Here is an 18,554-nt window from a genome sequence, read left to right as displayed (position 1 = left end):
TTTCAGGAAAGTAATGCTTATGGATTGTGAATTCCCAAGGAGGGATTCCCTTAAGAATTCCCTTGCATATGAAGTTTTAATGGAAACCCTCCCCGTCTGCGTGTGCTTCCCTGCCAAGTCCAAGCTGCTTGGGTTTACAGGGGGGAAAGGGGGAGATGGGAGGAAGAAGATACAAACATAACTTTCCCAGAATTATCAATTTCTAATCATTTCCTTGCGTCTCTTTGCCTGGGCGTTTGTGTTATTTGTTGTTGAAATTCTCAGATGGCGTCTAAAACCGAGATCTGTCCACAATTTTTTTAAAAAAGCATACAACCCCTTTCCACATTCAGAGAATAAATACGCGTATGCTCATTACACTTTCAAAATGGGCAAATAAATCACAGTGAATATGGTATGACAACAAGCCACCATCACCGTATGAATAAAACGATGACATTTCTAATTTTGCCCTGCCAGCATGGGAGCTCTGTAAATATGGAGCAATCTTGGGGGCAACATTCTTCCAAGTTCTTTGTGCAGTTGCCAAAGCCATTCAGCACCACAGTGTTTGGACAGCTCCAGTGGGAAAGCAACTGTTCGCCCAGCGGGTAATCAATCCACCCGACTGTCAATTGCTATCTCTAATTAGAAAATTATAGAGAATCCTCTAAGACTTCAAACAGCTTTGGAGGGGAAATTAATAGTAATGTAATGACGACGGCAACAAAAACAGAGATTGAAATATTTAATTGCACTGGTTAAAGAAGCACATGCCCAAGATTTCTTGGCTTCGTAAACAAATAGCAAGTCTTCTGTTTGAAAAATGACCGGAGTCCACTTACTTGGAAGCAATTTCCATTGAAATCAGTGGGGATTATTTCCAAGCAAGACGCTTAGGAAGAGGAGAAAAAAGTATATGTGAAGGACAGACTTTCGGCAAGAGACATGGAATCGAATGACCCGTCTCTGAAATATAGGGGAAATGTGAAATTTGAAAATTAGCCACCTCAGTGAGAGTTTTGGTTGGGAAGGGGCGGGGGGGGGGAGGTGTAAGTTAAAGTGCTTATGAGAAGCTTATGACTCCTGCTCGCATCATCTTGAAGTTGGGATTGTTCTGTTCCTTGAGGAATTGGGGTGGTGACGTCTTTTCTGATACCGATTATTACGTGACTGCAACAACAACAATAAAAAAAAGTCATTGGCAAATAAAAATCCGAACGCCACATCAACAGAGAAACAAAACAAGCCAGACACCCGGCAAGGCAACAAGGCAGAGAGATTGAGAGAAAGAGAGGGAGAGACCCCCTGTTTACAAGAGAGAGCTGGGAGCAGAAAGCAAAGAGGGTGCAAAAGATCTGGTAGCTAAGGTGGGAGCCGGGGCTGTCAGCATCCAGCAGCCAAAGCTGATCAGCTTGGAAGGCACAGAAGGAGGAAGAAAGGAGAAGAAAGGAGGAGGTAGTGAAGCAAAAGGAGACAAATCGACGCTGAAGCCAGGAGCTGCTCAGGGAAGGGGGAAAGAACCGCTCTGTACCATTTGCTATAACGCAGCCAGTTCCCACTTTCTCCCTTTCTGTTTCCCTCTTTCTTCCTGCAAGGATTTCCCCTTCTTCCTCTCCTCACCCTCTCTCTCTCCCCTTGTCTCTTGCCTGCCTGGCAGACTCCACTTTACACCTGCAACTTTTAAAAAATTTGAGCTGAGCAACCCCCCCCCCCAAGCTAGGCAGCTAACAAGTCGATCTGCTTGTCTGTCCCACGCCCCCTCCCTTTCTGCGGTTTCCCTCTTTGCCCATCAGAGGAAGAAAGCAAGAGACACACAGAGGGAAACCGAGAGAGAGGCGATGCTTCAGGAGGATTAACTATCCCCACCAAAACTTCCTGGAAGGAAGAGAGCGAGAGAAGGAGGAGAACAACAAGAAGAAGAAGAAGAAGAAGAAGGGAGAAATCCTCCTTGATTCAGATCCAGTCTTGCGCCTGGTTTCCAGAGTTGAATGGTAAGGCGAATGAGCGGAATCGGGGCGGGGGAGAGGGGCATGGCAGTGCCGGGGGGGGGGAGGGGGGCGGGTGGGTGGGAGAGGTTGTGCCTCGGTTGGTGAAAAGTCCCACAGGCGGGTTCCCCAGCATCTGATAGCTTCAAGGTGACAAGAGCTGATTCTTTACTGGACAAAGCTGGGGAAGGGGACAGGGAGCCCCCTAGGAGCCCCTTGTGACCGCGGTTTCTCTTTCCCACCCTCCTAGAGTGGCAATGTGTAACAAAGCGCTTCTCGCCCTGCTGGTCTATGGGATAATCATGCACTGCAGCGTCTACTGCTCGCCGGCTGCTGGACTCCAATACCCCGCGCTGAGGTGAGTGAATGCCCGGCTCTCCCCACCCGACTGGGAGCCAGGGCTTGGCTTATTATACTGCATGGGATTTCTTTCCCCCACCCCCCTCTCGCCACTTCTAACCGGGTCCAGACGCTTCGCTGGGAGCTGTCCAGCTTAGATTTAGCCTTCTAGCCTCCAGCTAGAGACAAATTGGCCCTTTCCTTGCCAAGAAGGAAAACTCCCCAAGAATTCCCTCATTCTCTAACCTTGGGGAACCCACACAGCTCAAGGTTCCAAGTCCGGGTTAGGTCACTTGCTTAGAGACATTGATAGCTGATGCTCTAAGGAACCCTCCAGGTTAGAAACACAGGCTGCTGTCCTTAGCGCAGCAGTGAAATTGACTACCGAGCAACTGTGCAAGTTGCGTTTGGTGTGTGTGTCTCTCTGTGTGAAAGAGAGTGCGCGTGCGTGCTGGTGCGCGCGCCTGAAAATTACTTAATTAAATGCTCGTAGGAAATCGCGATATCCTACAATATATTCGTCTCCGGAATGTATACAATTTCATTTCACCCTCCTCCGCTTTCTCCAATATAAGCAATGCTTATCTTGGGGTTCCCATTCGCTTTCTGTTCTGTGGTATGAATTCTATACCACCAATCCATGGAGTTGGGTCTGAAGCATAAACCGAAATATAAAGCCACTCATTGACATGCCAGGCTGCTATCCTAAATCTTCCTTGGGCTATTAACTCCAAGTTATGCGTTTAGAAGCAGGGTGTGGGTGTGTGAAGCTTATGTGTGTTTATCTGCAACAGTTGTGAGATATATGGAGTTTCTTTCCAGATAATCAGAGTGCCAAACATTGAGAAATACGGGCAGATTATGATAGACCAGCCATTCTGATATCTAAAACGTTGACTCCGAAATAAATGTACCGGTAGCCCAATTCTATGCACATTTATTCTGGAACAAACCCTTTTATGATTTTAGATTGTGTGCATAGGAGCATCCCTGGGCTCACAACGAAAGTATGTTTATATCTAGGACATAGGTATACCTGTATACATGCAGACTTCTAATCCCGAATTTGGCTGCCTATTACCTGCTGCATTTGCCTGGCAGGTACTGAACCTGTAGGCAAATTGTTAGACGAAGGCTTTGGGTTATAGCTAAGGACTCTGCTATGTTTCTGGCGGTACGGATCACAGGTAGGAAATTACATCTAGTGAGTAATATATTACAGCAGAAGTGTTACGGTAGGTATGATGGGCGACGCGATCCACACATGATGCATTGATACCATTACATCCTACAGTACTTGGAATCGTTGAACTCGGTAGGACTAATGGATGTACCTGGCGGAGGCCCCGCTAATTTCAATGGCGCCTGCTGCTTAAGCAGCCGTGCTTAGAAGGAAGGTGCGCATTTAGCGAAGGCAGCTTAAAGTGAATCGCCGTGGCCCAGACTGAAGCTACCATTAATGTATACGCGTGAAGTGTGTAGGGTTGGCCCCATCCGTGAAATTCTATTGGCTGGCGCAGTTTGTCATTTCGATCTTCAGATTTCTCTGTAAGATTTTAAAGCTTCGATGGTGCGGGTCTTCTAAATGGAAACACTGTAGGATTGAGCCTTACTAAATTGATTTCCCGCAAGTATAACTTTTACTGAAAGGAAAATGTGGATGGACTGCTAAGATCGCTCCACCAAATGCCATTCAACTGGGATTCTTACCAAAAGGTTTGCTTCTGGAATAACCATACTGAATCTAACGAGCAGGCCTGTACCTTAAGGTTGCAAACCCAAATGCATGCCCCAGGAAGTTAAATTCCAATGAAATGTGTTTTTTTAATCTAGGCTGTTTAAACTGCATCCCTCAGTCAACTGTCTCATACCAGGAACCTGAGCACGTTTCTTTGGCAATAAGCTCCACAGTGGTTTATAGTAGAGTATAGACTATGGACTGATGATAGCAACTTTACTTTTAGGATGGCAGGACAAGCCTGTAACACCACCCGGGAGCAGTTCCCTGTTATCATTAGCAGTATCGACAGACGGTCGGTAGTAGAGATAGAGTAGAGTAGTAGAGATTGGCTGCCTTGTTGCTCCCAAAATTACCCAAAAGGGAGCCTGAGTCGACCAGGAGTCTATAACCTTTAATACGGCACAAGGCTCCTTCCGCATAACCTAAGTTGGTTGTATCGACTTTATACCCCTTTGTTCCAAATTTCCTCTTATTAAAAGTGGAGCCTCCTTGATCAGGAGCAGCCGATCTGTAACGAACGGCTGCTTGTGAACTTCCCAAACGCTTAGGGCAAACCACTCTAGAGTACAGAAGGCAGAGCAAGATGGGATTTTTGAGCCAGCAAGACAAATATTGCGCTTTTTCGAAAATCCCTCCAAGGTGGCCCAGCGGAGACCGCTTGCGGAGCGGTGCTGAGGACTTCCGTCAGGGTGCTGAGTCCGGGAAGGCTGCTGCGCCCAGACCAACAGGGTGCTTTCCCCCAGCGTTGCTTTCCCCCCTCCTCTTTAAGAGGGACAGAAGCCAAGAACGCTACTGACCCCTATTGGTTTCTAGATCAGAAGAATTGGGAGGAGGGGGGCGGATTCTTGTGATCTGCCACTAATCTTGGGGAAGCACGAGGCTTTCCCTGCCCCCGGGGAGGGGGCACTGAGAATGAAAACGGCTCAGTCCTGGCGACAGAGTGCCCAACGCGCCGGGACGCTCCTGCCCAGGCTCTGAGGTTGTCCTGAGACGAACCAGCCTCTCCCACCCTCTTGGAAGATTGTTGCCCAAGGTTCCCCCAGGTCTTTCAGCCCTCTTTGCCAACCGAGACCTGGGAGTTGGTGGGGCTGGGTGGCGGGGGGTGGGAGCAGCTGTCAGTCCCGGGGAGGGGGACCCTCCTACCCCCCCCCCGCAGTGGATGTAGCGGGGGAGGCACTTGGGCGGCTCTTGGCTCCGTTCAAGCGCCTGAATTAGCAGCCGTGAAACACTTGAGGAGCATCCATTATTGATAGCTCCTGCCAGAGCTCCGCAGACGAAAATAGCTGCCGGAGAGACGCGCAGTGACCTAAATCCGGCAGCAGGGAGACCACGACGGAGATCAGGCTGGGTGGGAAGCGGGGAGGGGTGGGGAACCGTTGTAAGACGCAGAAAAGAGAGCGGAGAGCGTGTGTCTGCTTGCGCAGAGGAAGGAAGAAAGGGGAGAAACGATCTGGGACACAAGGTTGAGGAGAACTGGTCGAGACAGAGGCTTTTCCAGTCCTACCAGGAGATGCGAGGGATTAAATCTTATTAAAAGTGATTAAAAGGGATTAAAAGTGTGTCTTACCAGAGCCCTTTCAAATATGTGAAGAAAATATATGGGCATTAAAAATATACCCATAATAAAAACCCTATTGCTTATTTTTCACACGCTGATTCTGGCCTGCTTCCCAGACACTGCGTGTGAATGGCGTGTGTTGGGTGTATAAGGATCATTTCATCTCCCAATCGTTTTTACACCGTTCCCTGGTTAGATTCTGCGTTGCCGACAGGCCTGGATTAAGGGTGCAAGGGATCTTAGGCTAATAGGAGGGAACTGTATGTTGACGAGGGAGAGAAGCATTAATTCATCAAACGAATTATCTAAAATTAATATGTATTAAAATGAGAAAAGAAATAGATAAATATCGGAACACTAATTTCTTTAAAGGGAAATCACTCTTCTACCCTATAGCTGTGGCAAAGTCACGAGTGATGTAGTTCATGCCTACATACATAGATTCTCATTTCACAACAACCCTGTGAGGAAGGCCAGGCTACAAGAAAGTGGTGGGTCCGAGGTCGCCCATTGAGCTTAACTGGGAAACAGAGGGCCTAACCCAGGAGACTCTCCGGTTGTTGTCTCGACATCCAGCCTAACTGGGGTTGATGGAGGTCCACAGGTTCCCATCACTGGCCTGAACCCTATCAATGTAATGGTTAATTCGTCCCTACGTGCCCAAGGTCTCCCCCCAACAAGTGACATGGCCAAGCGAGGATTTCAACCCAATCTCCCAGCCTCCATGCATGCTCTGATCCACTCCACTCCCATTGGCTCTGAACTGTCCGAGACACCGAAATAGAATCGAAACGAACCCGATTTGCAGAAAGGCAGAAAGGATAACGGGGTGGGGAGGTCTTGAGTTCAAGATCCCCTCCCCCTTTGTCCCACTGGGTCAACTGGCAGCGCGAAAAGCCTTTGGCTTGAATGAGTAAAGATGGGCGAAGTCCTTTGAACGCTACCTGGGAACGGAGAACTGGACGTGGACCCCTGAATTGAAGGTGTAATAGAAGGACAAAACAGGCGGCTGGCGAGTAGGAGGAATTGCTGCAGAGATGTCTGCCTCCTCCCTCCTCTCGTTTTGGCAGCCTGTGGGGCTCTTTCTTTCCCTTTTTTCGGGGGGAGGGGCTCCCTTAGCTGGCTGGCAGTCTTCTTCCTCGCGGCTAAGGGGGCAGACCAAGCGTAGGGGAAGCGAAGTGGGGGGGAAAGGGAGCGAGCCTCGGGCGCCATGGTTGCTTCTGCGTGGGGGTGAGGGTGCCTCCTGGTCCCAGCCAGTGCCGCCTCCCCCTCCTCCCACCGCCGCCCCCTCGACGTGCCCACCCGCCCCGCTCTCGCCGCGATCCCGCACTCAAGGCGCGGCGCCTGTCTCCCTCTACAGCAGGCTGGAAGATGAAGCGTACGACGAAGACGGCAACACCCTGCCCGACTACGCCTTCGACAGCGAGCCCCTCGGGATAGCCGACCCTTCCTCCATGCTGGACGACGTGTACACCTTGTATTACCCACCGGAAAAGAGGTGATTAAGCCACAGATAGATAGAGTTCAAAGCAGGCTGCGATCCTGGGCACCCTGACCTGGACTGGACGCGCCCCTTGCGCCGGTGCAGCTGCGCAATGGACCGCGCGGTGGGTGTGGCGCGCCAGTGGGGGTGGGGTGGGAAGAGAGGTGGTTTCCCAGCCTTCCTCCGCTTTGTCTTTGGAAGAGGGTGAGGAGGAGAAGCACCCCTCTCAAGCCGAGGATCCTCCTCTGCAAGGTTTCCGCGTCAGACCGAGAACAGACGGGGTGGGGAAGAAGGAGGCGAGCAATCCGACTTACCTCTCTCCGGGAAAATAAAACCAGTTTCTGAGCAGCGCGCCGCGCGCCCCGTCCTAGAAAATGACACGAGTTGCCCCGACAGCTGCCAGCTGGGGGGGGGGGAGAGGGGGGGAGCGCGCGCGCTCGAGACTCCGCTGCCCAGGCAGGCGCGGCCCGAGGTCCCTGGGGGACCCAAGCAGAGGCCGACCCCCAGATCCCCCCTCCCTTGCTGAGGTTTCCCTGTAGGATGAGCTCTGGGTAGTACTAGGTGCCTCCATCAGCTTGCTGGTCGTGGCTTGTTGCCTGTTTTATTTTGATCTCTGTGTCTCCCTCCTCCTCCCTCCCTCTCTCCACCGCTTCCCTCCTCCCTTCGTTTCTTCTTTCTAGGCATGCGGATGGGATCTTTAATAAAGCCTACAGGAAAGTCTTGGGCCAGTTATCGGCGAGGAAGTACCTTCATTCTCTGATGGCCAAGCGGGTGGGGTAAGACGGTCTTCCTTGTTTGGGTGGGGTGGGGTGGGGAGGGAGTGTGGGTGTGCAAGGGGGGGGGGAGAATCTAAGGAACAAATCTTAATGAACCATCCCATGGGGTTAGAATGGATTAAATGGCACTGGGCATGTTATTTTGTAGAGCTCAGCGGATCTGTCATCTCTGCACAAACGATAGAAATGCATGCAAACCTGGATCACAGTTCGATGCACAGGTTCTGGATCAAACTGTCCCAGGGTGCGTGGAAGACCAACAAGCATAGCTGTCAACCTTTCCCTTTTCTTGCGAGGAATCCTATTCAGAATAAGGGAATTTCAAGTCTGTCTCTAAGTCAGCGCGTTTAGGGAATGTGGGTGCCAAGCGGGTCATCGCCGTTAAGTTGGGCTGTTGATCAAACTACGGGTGGAATGTCATCTAGAGAAGAATATTATTAAACAGAACTGGGCTGAACTCCCGGAGAGGTGGGCTTTCCCGGTTTACAACTTTCAGAGGACTGGGCTATATTGTTAAATAGGGTTGCTAATTCTCCACGCTCCCTCGAATGTGACACAACCGGCCTCCCTCCCCGCCCCATTCAGCCTGACAGGATGAAAAGGTGCGGCGACAAGCTCAGCTGATAAAGACCTTGTCAGTTGCACAGTTCGCTCCTCTGCGGAGTCTGACCGACCCCCTCCAACCCGCTGGGGATGATTAAATAAATACTCGAGGCTCCTTTGGGAGGAAGAGGGCATCATTTCCATAGATCCAGGTGCAGACTGACCACAGAACGTGCGGAAAAGAAATAAAATGGGAAATAAAAACAAAGCAGCCCCTCCCTCCTTCTCCCTCCCCGTCCTCGACCTCTGCTTTGAAATCAACCCTCCTAGCCGGATGCCAGCCCGCGCGTGTATCGGCAGAAGGCAACATTTTAATAAAGCCCAGGGGGAAATGGATTACACCATTTCAGGATGAATAATTCATGCCAGGAAGAGATTGTCTCCCGACTGTCGACTTGTATTATGATCACACTTCAACTTCCGCAGCGTGGTTAGAGAAAGCCTTTGTTTCTTGGCGCCGGGGAAAGAACCTGCCCTTTATTGCTCCGGCCCCTGCTCTACGTGTTGCTCGCGCTGCTTGAAAGGAGCAACCCCCATCTTTTAAGAAACAAAACAAACCCCCGATCCCTGCACACTCCACCGCCAGATCCTTCCCTAGACCAAATGTTTTTGGATAACTCTGTGATAAAAAGGATGATGATAATGAGGATGATATAATGGGGGAAACACACACACACACACACACACACACACAAGCTTCGAATTGTTGAAAGGATGAAGGTTAATCGGGACAGATCGCGAGGGGCTTATTGTTTGGCATGGGGGGGCATTGGCCTGTGGAGCAAGCCTGGGTAGGAAAGAAAAGGGAAAGCTGGGAAACCCCCCGAAACACACACACACACACACACACACACACACACACACACAGCAGACAGCAATACAATGGAAGATAAAGAAGAACAGAAAGTGACTCCTTCCTCTTGTTTATGAACAAGATGATGCGCAATAAGAGTCTACACTGAGTCTATCCAGCAAACGCCCATTGGCAGTGAAACTGACCAGCCTTCTGGGCGTTAAGGTGGCCTGCCTGCGCATTTTGGGCCCAATTTCCCGACCCCTTTCCCTTTTCTGCTTCCGAAAGACGTAGCTCCTGCGGCAGGGTTGGCGGTTTCCGATTTTGCAACCACGTTTCGCTTTGCCTTCTTTTTCTTTCCCCTTCTCTTTCCCCTACTCCTTGCAGCGGAGCGAGCGGCCTGGAGGATGACTCGGAACCGCTTTCCAAAAGGCACTCGGACGGCATATTCACAGACAGCTACAGCCGCTACCGAAAACAAATGGCTGTCAAGAAATACTTGGCAGCAGTCCTGGGGAAAAGGTATAAACAAAGAGTTAGAAACAAAGGACGCCGAGTAGCCTATTTGTAGCGATGAGTTTCCCAATCGCTCCTGTGTATACAAAAGCCCCGGGGAAAAAAAAATCCGAGAGAGGACCCCCCCAACCCGCCCCCGTCCCTAAAAAGTCATTTCCAAACTGACTGATCAATCACCGCTCCTGTGTTATCTAAACATGTATTTATGTATGAAGTAAAGCCATTAAATGAATATTTTGATAATAATATTGTTTTTCTTTTGTACCAAAATAATATTTAAGAATAAGCACTAGAGAAAACGCACAGATCTACTTTGTGGACCAATCCTTAAACTAACTAACTAAATGTTAAGATTAGAATCTATAGACCTGCTAGAGCTAGCTCGATAGACTAGGGAATTAGAGAGGACCAATTGATGCTGCAGTGGTTAGCATTTGCACAAGAGACCGAGGACATTCGCCTGAGCTGTTTTATGTTTTTATATTTAAAAAAAGAAGAGAAAAAAATGGAGAAGACAATCATTGTTTTGAATATTGCTCCTATTTTTGTAATGGAAATTAAAAGGAGAGTATTTTTATCCATGACAGGGTTGAAGAAATTACTATTCTCCATTTGCTACTGTACATAGACAAAGATGCCCTGCTACAAGGGGAATATGAGGCTATTGATTTGGGAGAATTACTGACGCAGTTCCTTGCCCCGGTGAGTCTCCTGTCAGGCTCCTTTGACACGTCCTTCCTCCTTCCCCCCTCCCTCCCCCCTTTGCTAGAAATGACATTTCCCTGCTTTACTCTGACTGCCCTTTTTTCTATGTATCTGGATCTGCTCTGAGACCAAGTGAAGAACGGAGCCTGCAAGACCGTTTAAGGTGCATCGGCCACCCCTCGCCCCAGAACCCCTCTCTCCTGGCCACTCCTCTCAATTGGGGGGGGGCAAAGGAGCGCCTCTCCCTGCCTGTACGAGGGGAGAGGGGGTGAAGGGTCATGCCGATCCGCCTTAGCGCTTGTGAGCAGAGAGGACCAGGGTCCGGTAGTTTAAGAGACGATTGTAGTTCAGCAGGATGCAAATTGTCGAAATAAATAGTTGCGCCCCAATGAGAAATCCTGGAAGAGTTGTTTTTTTCTGGTTTCTGGGATAGCAGACTAAGAAGGGGGCCTGCTCCCATATGCAGGTGTGTGTATACACATATAGATACACAATGCACTGTGTATAAATCTATACACAGTGTGTATAAATATATATATATCTCACACTGTGCATATGTAGCGTCCAGACTTAGCCATGCTCAGAATAGATTGATGCGTCAACTCTAAGAACGCCAAAGTCTGGATCCAACTCTGAGGTAGCCTCAGAAGTAATAAGTTCGATCCGTTAGGAAGTTCGGAGTTCAGATCTAGGGCGGAATAGAGAAGAAACGACCCCCCTACCCCATCCCTTTGGGTTTTGGACTTGGCACAGTGTAGGTTCTAGGAGTTAAAGATAACCTGTCCCATCAGGCCGGATCTATCCATGCAGCAGACGGAGGTGAAACTCGTGATGGCAAAGTGGACAATAGCACTTCAGAAAGAAAGAAAGAAAGAAAGAAAGAAAGAAAGAAAGAAAGAAAGAAAGAGTCCTGCCAGTAGAAAACTGGAAGAAAGATTCTAGTACAGTCCCATTCCTCCATTCCCAACGCCAGAAGTTAATAAGATATAGAAATAATTAAAGGGAGCATTTTTTAAAATTAAAGAAGTGCACCTGTAATCTGAAATGGTATATTCCACTCTGCAACCTTAAGCAACTCTACCACCTTCCGTTTCCACCTATTCTGCTGCAGGTGTGGATCCCGCCTCAAAGAGATCCATCGGCCTACGAGCTGTTTGGTATCGGATCTTGATGCAAAGTATTCACGTGTAACTCTCCAGTGCTGTCCATCCTTCTTCTCATCTTGTGATATATTGGCTAGCGTTCTCTCTTGATAATCGCCCCCCGCCCCACCCGCCCGCCCGGTGGGAGTCACTTTCACTCTCTCTCTCCCTCCCCGCCCCCCCAGTTCATGGTTCCCTGATAGAACTTTCGCTTCTCCGCCCTCGATGGCCTCTCTCGCAAATGTTGTGTTTTCCATCGGGGCCACTTTCGTTTCTTTTTCCCCTCGAAAGCAACAACCAACAATTATATTGTGAACGCCTCAGGCACTTTTGGTTTTGTTATGATGCAAGCTCTTAATTGTCAGACTGTCTTAGGCCCCTCCCCCCCTGCTGTAGCGCCTATATCTATATATCTCTCTATATATTCCACCACTAAAGAATTATGCACTATGACGAAAAAGTTTTTTTCCTTTCTTTTTCCTTTTCCTTTCGGTTCCTTGTTGATTTATTGAGCTTGGAGGTTTAAAATGTATTTTTCTACATTATGGCTTTAACCGCTTAGTAAAATTTATTTCATACAATCAACTTTGGTCATGCTAGAATGTGTAGTGTTCCCTCTGCGCTTCAGTTTCTCAGACCTGATCAAGCATCTTTCTGTGGGGACGGGGACCTTGAAATGTGAGTGCGTGTGCGCCTGCGCGTGCGTTTGTGTCTGTGTGTGAAGTGTGTGGAGGGCATTGAAATAATCCCTTGGATTGTGTGCAGTGGGTATTGAAATAGTCCCAACTCAGAAGGGACTTGTTTCCCCCCTCTTTCCTCCAGAGAATTAACTGTCAAATGTAAATAGGGTGGTTCGAAGCCGATCTAGTTCTGCTGAACTCAGTGGGGCTGAAGGTTGCAGTTCCAAACCGTCCATTCTCCTTGATGGTCTTTGTCCTGCCTTCTGTTCATTCACACTTATTTGGCATGCGCCTGCGCACGGCGCCAGTCGCAGGTATGAATGAACTGAAGCTGCTCAAAGAACAAGCAACACCCCGCCCCTCTCTCTGTTCCCACTGAAATCAAGGGAACTTGGCATTTTTAAGTCAGCAGACTTATCCAGAAGGACGTCCCATTCATTTCAATGGAAAATACATCTGTTGAGGGTTCTCTTAACACAGTGGTGCAGTACGGTCATTTTACCCTGGGTTGAATAGCCTTAGCGGCTCTCCCACTCCCCTTCAGATGGTAAACCAGCCCTACTGTATTTAGGGACCCAGGTCTTTCTTCCCAGGGTCCTGTCTCGACGGCACCATTGTTTTAACGAGCTGAGTACCTTTTGGGATGTCGTCTGTCGGCTGCAATGCGCCTTAAAGGATCAGGGTGTCAATCAGCTTCAATCATAGGGTGGCCTCGGATTAATTGGGTCTCCCGCAGCTCAGACTCGACCAAACGGGTGGGCGCCTTATTTCTAGAGCCCCCAGATCTCCTTGCTGAGTTGTAGGACTTGGATCTAAATCCATTTAGGTTGCCACCTTTCATTCATGTGTTGGAAAGAAATCTCTTTTTTTAGCAGTGGGATTTTGCTTGACTGTTCAACTGAAGTCAACGGGGTGAAAACCTAACCTCGATGCAAAGCGTATCTCCCAAGTTTAAAAGTTGCCCAGGTTTCCAACTCCGTGTGATTCTTCCTCCTGTATTTTACCTATATGGGACACCTCTAGTTAGTCAAGTTAAATGCAGGACAAATATGACCATACTAAGAACAGCCTTCTTTGCTTCAAAAAATTAAATAGAAGAAGGGAGAAGGCAACCTTTTTTTCCTGTGTTGATGACATTGCTTCTAGTTATTATGGGGGTATATGAAAGAGCACCCGCAACAAATAGCTGCGCTGCACATTGAAAGCAGCATCGCACCCCGCAGAGAATCCCGATAGCTGTAGTTTGTTAAGGGTGCTGAGCCTTGTTAGGAGACGCACTATTCCCCTCACAGAGCTACGATTGCCAGAGTGGTTTAACAACCAGCCCCTCTCCTCAGGGAGCTCTGACAACTGTAGCTCTTTGAGGGGAATAACAGGGGTCTCTCCTAGCAACTCAGCACTCTTAAGAAACTACGGTCCCCAGAATTCTTTGAGAGAAGCCGCGACCGTTTCAAGGGGTAGGAGACTGTTTTAAAATGCGCAGCGCACCTGGAGTTCTTCTGTGCCCGCCCCGTAACTTTAACGTAGAATTATCCTCGGTGTCTGAAACGACAGCCCTGTTATGAATGGCCCTTGTTTTTCCGAGTAAAGGGGATTTTTAGCCTGTGAGAATCGTCGGCAGGATTCCCAGCTCCTCGGCTACTGAAAACGGGTGGTGGGGAGATCTGGAAACTCTTGAGAGATTGGCACTCTGATCCCGACGGCAGTTTAGCAGCCGGCTCCCCGTTGAAATGAATGGAACGCGTCTCCTAAGGGCAAAGCCGGGGCGGAGGTGCACGCCAGCGCCCCCTAGAGCCCAGCGCCTCGTCTTGCTTTACGAGCCACTCAGCCGTCGAGCAGAGAAAAGGCGCCCGTCTCACCCGTCAGACTCCCCCCCCCCCCGTCTGATCCGGGCCCCGAGTAATCCATCACAGCAAACCCAATCGAGTTTGCATGCAGGTCCCAGGCGGGCTACGGCTGCAGCCAGCGGTAGCGCAGCCGTCGAGGGCCTTCGATCTGATGCCTGAGTGGTGTGTATGAGATCAATCTTACTTGAATTTTGCATTCTCTTCAGGCCATGTGACGCAGGATGCCGTTTGCAGCTTTTCGTGCCTTCCCTTCGCCTTTTAAATCGCCACGAGTTCACAGATGGCTATTTAGTGGCCCTACAATGCTGCAACACATCAGCTTGCATTTCTTTCTTTTCGCTTCCCCCCCCCCTTTCCCTTTCCTTCTTTTGGTGTTAAGTCTACAAGCCTCGCGAGTTGTTCCTTTGACGAGGACAACGGGCAGGACCTCTTGCTGTGTGTTTGTGTCCCATGTTTGGTGCGATGACGCGACGGCGACCTCTAGGGGCTCCCTTTTGACGTGCTAGCCGTGCTCAGCTTCGCCTTGCTAGTCCAGTGGGCTAGTCAGTTTCAGTCAGTCTGCCAGCGTAACGTTTCTCCACACAGCCCGTGGTCGCCTGTCTAGGATAGCTATCCTCTGTCGCCAAGAGCCTTAAATCCCATGGATCCAATTGGAAATCCAGTGATCACTGAGGTTAGATGTCAGTATTTTGGAGATATCTATCTATATCTATATATTTTTTCTTCCTTCTGTGTAGCAACTTGAGTATCAAAAAAGCACTACAGCAAAAAGTAAAACACCCGTGGTTTCCATCAATAGGACTTTGAGAACTGTTATTTCAAAGTGTGTAAAGTTTGTATTAATAAATTTTTGTAAACAATGCCATTTCGTCTAATGTTTGGGGGAGACAGTGCAAATGGATTTCCACCAGGAAATAACCTCTTAAATTATGATTCTGATTATTTTATTTTTAATGAAATCTATAACATTTTATTTTAACCTGTAGGGTTTCTTCTTCCCCCCACCTTTCTTATTTGATGCTTCTACAATATAATCAAGTAGGAAATTATTGGAACTGCAACTTCAGACACAATCGAGAGAAGGAACCAAAAGCAAAAGCCACCCCAGCCAACTCATTCAAAATAATCAGGTTTTTTTAAAAAAAGAAATAAAGCTTTACTTTCTCCTACTTATTATAGGGATCCTCCAATCACTTTGAGAGCCAGCTCTTATGTACACTCCAATGAATTTGTTGCAGCTGCTCTTGAAGGAATGGTTTAAGTCTCTCAGCTATCTGACTTTAGAGCAGGAATGGGGAACCTGTGGCTTGCCAGATGTTGTTGGACTGGTCCTGGCCCATCAGCCCCACCCAGCGTGGTCAGGAATGATGGAAACTGTAGTCCAGCAACATCTGGAGGGGCACAGTTTAGCCACACCTGCTTTAGAAAGTCAAGTCAAACAGATGTGGGGCAACTATCCGAAGAACGTTACCATCCATGTTTAAATGTCGTTGAAATTAATAGGATGTGCAGTGTGATCCTACACACTTTCTCAGAGGAAACCTCAAGGGGACTTTCTTGGGAGTAAACGGGATCATGCTGTTCAACTCTTCACTGGGCCCTCTTGTACAACTGAATTCTGTAGGAATTAGGCACGGGTATTTCTGGATTGTGTTCAAGAGCTGCACTTTTGAAACCAGGCTTACTAACTGGGGAGTAAATCTCATTAAAAACGTGATGGGATTTATTTTGGAGTAAACATAGACTGTCTCCTGGAGGTGAATCCGTGATCAGGCCTGCAGCTCTATTCCATGCATGTTTTCTGTGAAATAAACCCCAGCAAATTCAGCAGGTCTGTCTCTTTAGTACTTTCTTTAGGACTTTCCATGGGCCCCTCCAGACTGGTGTCTTTTTGTGGGTGTTTTCTGCAACTTGTCATTAACACAATAAGAGTGCACGAGTGGTGGATTTACACTGGGCTGTGTGCACATCCTGCTGCTTTCTTAGCCATTCTGTCACGAGTGTTACTGCATTCTCTCCATCTGGAGGAGCACGCTTGCACTATAGTGCAACAGAAGCGGCACATGCCCTCCTCCCTGCAAATGTCTGTGATATGAAAAGTTACGGGATTTTAGTAGGAAACCATGGGACATGCACTGAAACAAAACAGAAATACTGCCCCCAAACCTTAGAAGGCACAAACAACACGGATAGCAGGAATGCATCTAACCACCCTGATACCATCACAAAATCATGACGCATACTCCATAAAAAGGACATTTTGTGGGGCCCTAAGAAACATGGTTAAGAATGAGCAGTAATGGACAGCCCAGGAATTCCCAGTAGTGCAATATTCATTATAATAAAGAGGATGTGCTAAACTAAAGCATGGGTGGTTAACTTGTCCTCCAAATGTTTTGGAACACAACTCCCAGCAGCCTCTGGCTGGGGCTGATGTGTCACACAGTACAAAATATCTAGAGGGCACCAGACTGGGGAAGACTGTTCTAAAAACACAAAACGTTCAGATACATTTTAAAACATTCCATTTCTCCAGTGCTATCAATGCTCTAAGCACTCCAGTTTCAAGTTGCACCTATTTGTACTCAGGTACAAAGCAACAGCAGTAGGACCACTCAGTCAAAAACACGGCTCCACTACTCTAAAAAGCGTTGCTTCAAGTCCCATCCACCAGTGTGTGGAGAGGTAAGGGGCTCCTTTGAGAACGGTGCCTGCTACCTGGGAACCAGGTTGAACTGACAGCATAAGGATTCATAGTAGGGTATTCTAAGGGGAAGCCTTCAGTTAAATGTGTGGGAAATAATTGGAAATACTCCAGATCCTTGTTATGCTTGTGATTACCGTCATTCCAGCAGATTAGAAACTGTTCTTAGCTAGAGTGTAAAAAGCTACTCCACATTTAAATTAGAGAAAGAAAAACAATCCTCCTATGCTTCTTTATTCAGTACCAGAAATAATCAAACCACTCCAAGATGGCAAAACTAGGAAGTCGTAGAAACAGCAGCAGCAGCAGGAGCAACAGGCCCACTCCAAGATGATGTGCTACTTCAGTAAAAACCTAAGCTTGGAAAAGGTGCCTTAACACCGTGATACTTGGAAGAGAGACTCACTGGTGCAGAAGGAAAAGTTACAGAACTTGAGTTAGTTCCATTCAAGCCAGTGAGAGGCTAGGCTGTTAGGGGACAATTACCTGACCTCCAACGAGCAGATTTCATGAGGTTAACATCTAGTTAACAGCAAACACAAACATTGATTGTATGGATTGCTCTGGGCTGGTGTGTATGTCATGATCCAGTCTATTTCTGCTCCTTTATAGCTGGGAGATCTTTTCTCCTGGCAGGAGGATATTAAGTAAACAGTGATTTGCATCCTAAGAGGACTTCTATGATACACTGATTTTTCTGGCACACGCAAAGGAACTTATTAGTGCCTGAAGGCAACAGCCATGCCAGCGACTCTTCCTTCCTTCCATCCACCAGACACATTAATACAATATTATGCTGAGCAGCCATAAAGTTGTTGTGATGTTTGTGGGTAGATATCATGACTGATATCAGCCCGATAAATCCCATCTGTCCTGTGCAGTTCTTCCCTAGAATGTTTAATTTCATAGTGAGACATATACTTCCCTCCATCCTGGACAATGCCAAATGTAGGTTTCTAGTCATTTCCTTTTGAGCTCTGCTTAAGTCACTAGCGTCAACCTCCTCCCAACTATGCATGGTATAAATGCATTTGATCACAAAATATGCCTCCACCAAAGTGCTGTGTAACTCCAAAACCAGGACTTGTTCTTTCAATAGCCTCAAATCATCACAGCACTGCTGAATCCAACCATACTTAAAAACAGTTGGCAGGAGACAGTCCCAAATCATGCCATGCTGACCTGTCTCGCAATCAGATGGTCAGCCACTGGCTAAGGCCATGTTGTGTTCTAGCCCTTGTGTTTGCTGCTTTGTGGCTGATCCGGAACACCCTACTATGGCCACAAATAACAACCCGCCCTCATTCCTTCCTTTTCCAGCAACCTGTTGACAAATAAAACACCTTGAGAGCAACAAGGGAAAAGCACCAACTCTTTCCTTCCATGGGATGCCCATAACCATTAAAAGCTGCAGAATGCCACCTCCTTCTCACCTTACCATGCTCTTCTGGGAGGCCCGAATTCTCTGCAGCAGTTGTTATATTGGATGCTCTGTTGCTTGGACTAGAAAGCCAGGTCTGACATGAGTGGGGAGAGTGATGTTGTGTTCAAATCTTGCTTTCAGCCTTCCCATAGGCATCTGGTTGGCCACTATGAGAATGCTGGAATAGGTGGGTCATTAGCCTGATCCAATGGTCTCTTCTTATCTTCTAAAGTTTTTAACCTAGAACATACCACCCCCTGCCATGGCCATAAAATGG

At 48.1% G+C, this 18,554-nt stretch overlaps 1 protein-coding gene across 7 annotated transcripts; it reads left to right on the top strand.

Moving 5' to 3' along the window:
* The first annotated feature begins 1,082 nt into the window (after positions 1–1,082).
* ADCYAP1 (adenylate cyclase activating polypeptide 1) lies at positions 1,083–15,977 on the top strand. Of its 7 annotated transcripts, none has more exons than XM_083621691.1 (7): positions 1,083–1,973; positions 2,218–2,325; positions 6,966–7,103; positions 7,769–7,864; positions 9,648–9,782; positions 10,364–10,478; positions 11,593–12,208. In XM_083621691.1, the coding sequence occupies exons 2-7, from the start codon at positions 2,225–2,227 to the stop codon at positions 11,650–11,652; spliced, it is 645 nt and encodes a 214-aa protein (XP_083477817.1). In that variant the 5' UTR covers positions 1,083–1,973; positions 2,218–2,224; the 3' UTR covers positions 11,653–12,208. The 7 variants fall into 7 exon arrangements, with proteins under 7 accessions (XP_083477817.1, XP_083477818.1, XP_083477816.1 ...); XM_083621693.1 differs by lacking the exon at positions 11,593–12,208 and adding an exon at positions 14,357–15,977 and having other exon boundaries at positions 1,087–1,973; XM_083621692.1 differs by lacking the exon at positions 10,364–10,478 and having other exon boundaries at positions 1,085–1,973.
* The last annotated feature ends 2,577 nt before the right edge of the window (positions 15,978–18,554 follow it).

This window comes from Podarcis filfolensis (genome assembly GCF_964270895.1).
Source record: "Podarcis filfolensis genome assembly, chromosome: 7".
Classification (NCBI taxonomy): domain Eukaryota; kingdom Metazoa; phylum Chordata; class Lepidosauria; order Squamata; family Lacertidae; genus Podarcis; species Podarcis filfolensis.
Note: the sequence above shows the minus strand (reverse complement) of the source record. Positions and strands in the feature narration are given on the sequence as shown.

Bases quoted from the DNA above. Each gene is read 5' to 3' on its own strand.
- ADCYAP1 (XM_083621690.1), top strand. From the start codon at position 2,225: ATGTGTAACAAAGCGCTTCTCGCCCTGCTGGTCTATGGGATAATCATG. The intron at 2,326-6,965 runs GTGAGTGAATGC...CTCCCTCTACAG, and splicing joins CTCCAATACCCCGCGCTGAG to CAGGCTGGAAGATGAAGCGT. The intron at 7,104-7,768 runs GTGATTAAGCCA...TCTTCTTTCTAG, and splicing joins TATTACCCACCGGAAAAGAG to GCATGCGGATGGGATCTTTA.